Below are 5,943 nucleotides of genomic sequence, written 5' to 3' on the forward strand. Positions count from 1 at the left end.
CACAGCGGCCGCGGGCCGAGGTCGGTGGCCGCCGGGGGGCGGGCGGGGGCCGGGGCGGGCCGAGCGCGCGGGGCGGGGACGCGACGACGCCAGCGCCAGCGGATCCCGTGACCGTGCGCCCCGCCCGGAGCCGCCGCGGTCATGCAGTCCCCGGCGGTGCTCGTCACCTCCAGGTGAGCCAGACCCCCGTGCCCGGCGCCGCGTCTCGGGCAGCGTAGACTCTGGGTGCGCGCGAACGAGCGGGATGAGCCCCAGTCGGAGGAGCAGGCGGAGGCGTCCGGCCCGGTGGGCCCGCGGCTCGGCCTCGCCACCGCCCTGGCGGGTTGTCTGGGGTCGGCCCCTCTACCGCCCTGCAGGAGAGGTGGGCGCACTGAGTGTCCCCGTTTTACAGATGGGGAAAACTGAGGCCCTTGAAAGGGTAACGAACTCGTCGCGGACCCAGTGGAAGCCGGGATTGGCTGGTCCCGCAGGCGGGCGGAGGGGGGGGGTCTCCTCTCCCCTTTGCCGACGTGTGTTCATTTCTTCTTAGCCCGAAAATACAGTTTATGCCTCCTTTCAGTGCTCCCTGTGTACCAGGCCCGGTGCACGGCACTGGGGACGGGGGTGAATCAGAAAAGGCCCAGCCCTGCAGGGCACACGGAATGAACACAGACCTGGCGGGGGCCAGAACCGGGGTGGGGGGGCGGGTAGTAGGTTCAGGTTGCCATGGGAGCACAGTGCTGCGGCGGAACCCCGGCTTCTAGGAGTGGGCGAATGAGGCCGCGTCCCTCAGGAAGAGTAGGCAGGAGCCAGGTGAAGGGAGAAAAGAGGTGGCAGCTGCTCACGGAGGTCGCTCAGGGGCAGGACAAGTTACAGCAGAAGTCTCGGCGGCCGAAGGTGCAGTGTGGGCGCACCCTGACCCACACCTGGAGGACCCAGGGCACATGGATGCTGGCAAGGATGGGAGGCATATGCTTTGACTCTTTCTAGAGTGACTCACTTAAGGTATTTTCACAGACACCACCCTCATTCCCCCTGCACAGAATCTTGGTCTAAGACGCCGGTTTATTGCATAAATAAACGCATTTATTTCCCAGCCCAGCTGTTCTTTTGCCAGCTGTAACCTGAACTCCCCTGTGACCTCATGTCTAGAAAAATGTGATTCTGTAAGGAAACCCTGATGCCGCAATCTACGTGCTGTCCTCTGCGTGACACAGTGAGGTCACAGGCTGTGTCTTCCTGGGCACAAGAGGTGTACCTGGTGCTCCCCAAGTCACCCCTCCCTGAGCCTGTTTCCTGCTCTGCAGGAAGGTTTGAGGTTGGCAGGTATGAATAATGCCAGCGGCAGACACCCCTCTCAGCCACACGCAGATGGGCTGTGACTTTGGTGCCGGGTGTTTGGGAAGGGGTCAGTGGCTTCCCTCCCTGCCCCAACCCGGCAGGGCCTGCTCACAGTCCTGGGTGCTGGTGATGAAGGACCGGCGGGTGGTGCTCGCCCCTTCCTGCTGGCAGGCACCGGCAAACCCAAGCAGCTGCCCACAGGGGGGGTCCCAGTGCTTGAGACCAGCCATGAGGCAGGCTGTTCACAGTCGGGCCCCCGTTCGGCTTTCCAGCTCAGCCCCCCACTGCCTGTCACTGCATGCGTTCCTCCAGCAGCTACTGACCGGGAGCCTGCTCTGTGCCAAGGACTGGTTCGGAGTCTAGGGTACGGCAGTGAACAAAATGAAGCCCATCTCCTGGAGCTTTAGTGGGGACAGCTGGACAGTAGGGAAATAGATGGTGTGTCAGGGATGATAAACGGTGTGAAGGAAAATAAAACGGTAGGAGAAAAAGAGATAGGAAGAGTGAGTGCTGTTTTGTCCAGGAGTGTCCTTCTGATAGGGTGGCAGCTGGGCAGATCCTGACAAGCTCGCTGAGGGAGAGAGCCATGAGGATATCTCGAACAAGACCATAGGAAGCAGAGGACAGCAGAGCCAATGTCCTGGGGCAGGGGCGGGGGTGGATGGTGCTTGGGTGCCAGCAAGGAGGCCAGCATGGCTGGAGTGGAGTGGGCCTGGGGGAGTGTTGGGGGAGGCAGTGAAGAGCTCTGGGTTTGGGAGCAGGGGGACGGTGGGAGGGTGAGGGAGGGGGAAGACTTGCAGAAGCGTGCCTGAGGAGATGGCCACAAGTAGGAGCCAACCAGCATGTCCCCAGTGGTGGGGGAGGCTCAGGGGTTTCTCTGATTGCTGCCCTTCTCAGTGAAATAAGAAACAGGGCTGTTGGGGAAGAACAGGCATTGGGGGTTTCTCGGGGGTTGTCGAGAGAGGCGGCGTCGACTCCGTGTCTTGCTGCTCAGCGGATGGTCCCAGGAGCCCCAGGGTAGCATGAGCATCACCTGGGAGCTGGCTGGAATTGCAGACTCTCAGGCCCCGCCCCGACCTGTGGAACCCACATCTGCATATTAACAGCTTGCCCAGGTGACTCGGATGCACCCGAGGTTCGAGTTTCGAGGTTCGAGAAGCTTGGTGGAAGGCGTAGCTGGCCAGACCAAGCTCGTGAGCCAAATCGTGCCCACTTCTTGCTGTCGTAAATAAGAGTTTACGTATCATCTATGGCTGCTGTCCTGCCACATGGCTGAGGTGAGTCGTTGTGACAGAGAGCGTATGTCCTGCAAAGCCTAAAATGTTTATTATCTGGCCTTTCGTGGCAGAAGTTTGCGTGGGGTCCAGGGGCGTGGGAGAGTGAGCGAGTCAGGCGCAGGTGCTCCAGTGCATTGGTCACTGGAGGAGTTGTCAACATGAAGATAGTGGGGTACCCCCCCCAGGGCTTCTGATTCAGTGGCCTGAATTTCCCAGGCGACACCCATGCGGCAGGGACCATACTTGGAGAGCCCAGGTCTAGACCAAGGGAGGGGTGCCAGGCCCCGGCTGCAGCTGGCAGGTTGTGGCCGTGAATTTCAGGCTGGCCCAGGGGGCATGTCCGAGCGTTTGTCCCCATCCCGGGCAGCTGCTGGGCACCGGTACAAAGGAGGCAGAGAACTGGAGGATTCGGGAGGGGGCGGGAGATCTGGGCCTGAAGCAGTGATTGCAGCCGTGGCACCCCAGGGCCTCCCAGCTGACGAGGCGTGACAGGAGGGACAGCAGAAGGCATTGGGATGGTGGACTGCAGGTCCCGGGTGGTCAGTGCGGGGTACTAAGAGGGAGAGCGTGAGCCCGGCCATAGGAGGTGCCTGCCAGCGGGGAGGCCAGGGGCTCCTTCACACCTGCTTTTCGCGGCCAAGAGACCCCCTCCTCTGCACTTCTGCCCTCCTGTGCTGCGTTGCCAGAATGATCCCAATCCCTGCCTGCCTGCACCCGGGAAGAGGCAACATGGGCTCTGGGGCAACGGCCTGGGTGTGAACCCTCCGGCTCCAGCTCTGACCTGCGGAGCCCCGGGCAGGTGACTCCCTTGTGCCTCTGTCCCTCTCTTTAAATGGGTCTCAGCCGTTGTGTCCCTCGTAGGGCCGCGAGAGCCCGAGTGACTCAGGTGAGGTGCCGAGAGCCTGCAGCAGTGCCGGCCGCTGCCAGGCTGACCTTTAGTGGGCTCCGCGCTCCCGCGCTCGTCACGGAACACGCGCGCACTGTGCGCTAAGCCGGGAGCAGCACCGGCTCGCTCAGCGTGAGGCCAAGCATGCTCATTCAGTTACTGGCCAAAGGAAGGGAGGGTTGATAGGTTAGTTGTGTCTTTCCATCTCACAGAGGTGCATTCGGTGTCACCTGGGCTTCCCTCAGTCATCGGTGCTTATGACAGGGTGCCCTGCGTCCCATGAAGATGTCCGCGCGTGCAGAGGTCCGTAGGGCCAGTGCATGTGTGCACACTTCACATGCAGGTGTATGGCACTTGTCCCTGGTGGGTGACAAACGGCATCACCATGCGGACCATGTCACATGCCTGGTATGGAGGTGGGAGAAATCCACGTGGAAGGAGTCCTGGTGGACGGCATGTCTTTGAGGGATTGGGACATTAGTACAGAGAGGTTTCCAGGCCCTGCCCTGGTACAGTTTTAGCCCAGAAGTGCCCTTCTCCTCAGAGCACCCCTTTGCTTGTGTTCTGGAAGTCCTGCCCAGCCTGTACTAGGTCTCGACCTTGGTGATGCGGGGTCCTGTCCTAGGTCTGTGTGACGTGTACTTGTACGCACGGGTCTGCATGGCCCCCTTACAGAAGATGAGGATGCAGTTACAATTTTTTATCACTTCAGAAAATACGTTTCATGAGTTGTTTGCCCCCCATGCAATTCAGTATATTTGTGTAGCGTTGACAGATTCTCCAAGAGCTGTGCTGTTTTGCTGAGCACCCTCTCAAAGCCTCATGCAGCAGCCTTGTCAGTGCCTTGCGGGGCCCTGAGGCTAATGAGGACCCTGCATCCAGGGCCCTTCCCATCCTAACCGCCCTGGGCAGGTTCCGTTGTAGCTCTGCTGCCCTCCGGTCGCTGAAGAGCTGAGTCTCTATCCAGGTTCCTGGCGACGTGTCACAGACTGCCCTGTGCGCAGAGAGCCAGGCACTTTCCTTGGTGGGAATAGAGCCCCCAGATGCCATCCCTCCGAATCCTGCGGGGGCTTGAGTGTGGAACACACCTTCTTGTTAGTGATCTTCCACGAGCCCCGTCTCTTCTCCGCCCACTTGTTTTCCTGCTGGGGACGGCCCTTTGTCTGGGAGCAGCCCAGGGGCTGCTGTGTGGTGGGGCAGGTGGCCCAAAGCAGTGACCCCTGAGGGCAGCCCGCAGAGTAGCCCCCCACCCAGGCCTGCAGGACCCCCCTGCCCCCCCGCCAAGGTCCTGTCTGCGTGTCGCTCAAAAAGCCTACTGACTTGAACCTGAGTTTCCTTTGCCTTCTCTCCCTTTGGCAGGCGAGTTCAGAATGTCCACACGGGCCTCGACCTGACCGTGCCCCAGCACCAGGAGGTGCGGGGCAAGATGATGTCAGGCCACGTGGAGTACCAGATCCTGGTGGTTACCCGGCTGGCTGCGTTCAAGTCGGCTAAGCACAGGCCCGAGGATGTCGTCCAGTTCTTGGTGAGCTGGGGGCTCTGCCAGGATGCTCCTGAGGGGGCCCAGGGACCAGGGGGCCAGGCGCACAGACACACCTGCCACTGGGGTGTGAGCAGCACCAGGGAGCGGGCGCTTCTCTAGCCAGCACTCGCTCAGGGCCTGAGAGTGCCAGAAGGTGTCGGAAGGGCACAAGGGTATCCCAGGCAGAGGGCACAGCTGAAGCGGAGGCTAGCCACGGGGTTGTGTGTGGGGAGCTGCGTGCAGTGGAGTATTACCCTGGAGGAGGCGGGAGACGAGGGGCAGAGTCCAGGTCGTGGGGGGCTTGTAGGGAGCCTGACTGTCTTGCCGCCAAGGAGGCATTTGAAGTCGGGGAGTGGCTCACTGGCCTCTCTGGTGGGGAGTAGAGTTGGACTGGAAAGAACCGGGCAGGGGCAGGGGGCCCCTTGACGAGGCCAGTGACGCCCCAGGGGAGGGCTGGAGGCAGGCAGAGAGTTGTAAAATATCTCCAGGGTAACGCACATATCCTCTGCTGACTGACCGTCTGCACCAGCAGAAGTAAGGAGTGGAGGGGCAGGTCTCAGGGGACATGTGGAGTGTGCAGTGTCTGCCTGATGGACACAGGAGGATGAATCCATGAGGCCGGAGCAAGGGACCGGTCAGGCCTAGGAGGCAGGTGTGGCAGGCATCAGCTTGGAGGTGACTTTAAAAGTCTGGGAGTGAATGAGGTTGCCCAGAGAATGGACGTGGAGGGTGGAGGGAAGGGCTTAGGAGGGAACCCTGGAGACCTAGCAGCCCAGGGACAGTCACGGAGAGGGAGGAGCCTCTGAGACCAAGGGAAGAGAAGGGGGCATCGTGGAGTCACGGGAGCTAAGGGAAGAGAGAGCTTTGAAATAAAGTTAAAATGAACAAGAGTCCTGTGGTATAGACGGAATCAGTAGCTACAGGTTTGCACATGGTTC

At 60.9% G+C, this 5,943-nt stretch overlaps 1 protein-coding gene across 1 annotated transcript in view; it reads left to right on the forward strand.

Moving 5' to 3' along the window:
- Positions 1 to 65: 65 nt before the first annotated feature.
- Positions 66 to 5,943, forward strand: part of HS1BP3 (HCLS1 binding protein 3) — a 24,878-nt gene continuing 19,000 nt past the window's right edge. Inside the window, exons 1-2 of the mRNA XM_034657304.1 lie at positions 66 to 173; positions 4,843 to 5,113. Coding sequence (XP_034513195.1) covers positions 142 to 173; positions 4,843 to 5,113 — 303 coding nt within the window. The 5' untranslated portion in view covers positions 66 to 141. The remainder of the gene's footprint in view (positions 174 to 4,842; positions 5,114 to 5,943) is intronic.

This window comes from Ailuropoda melanoleuca, chromosome 4 (assembly GCF_002007445.2).
Source record: "Ailuropoda melanoleuca isolate Jingjing chromosome 4, ASM200744v2, whole genome shotgun sequence".
Taxonomy (NCBI): domain Eukaryota; kingdom Metazoa; phylum Chordata; class Mammalia; order Carnivora; family Ursidae; genus Ailuropoda; species Ailuropoda melanoleuca.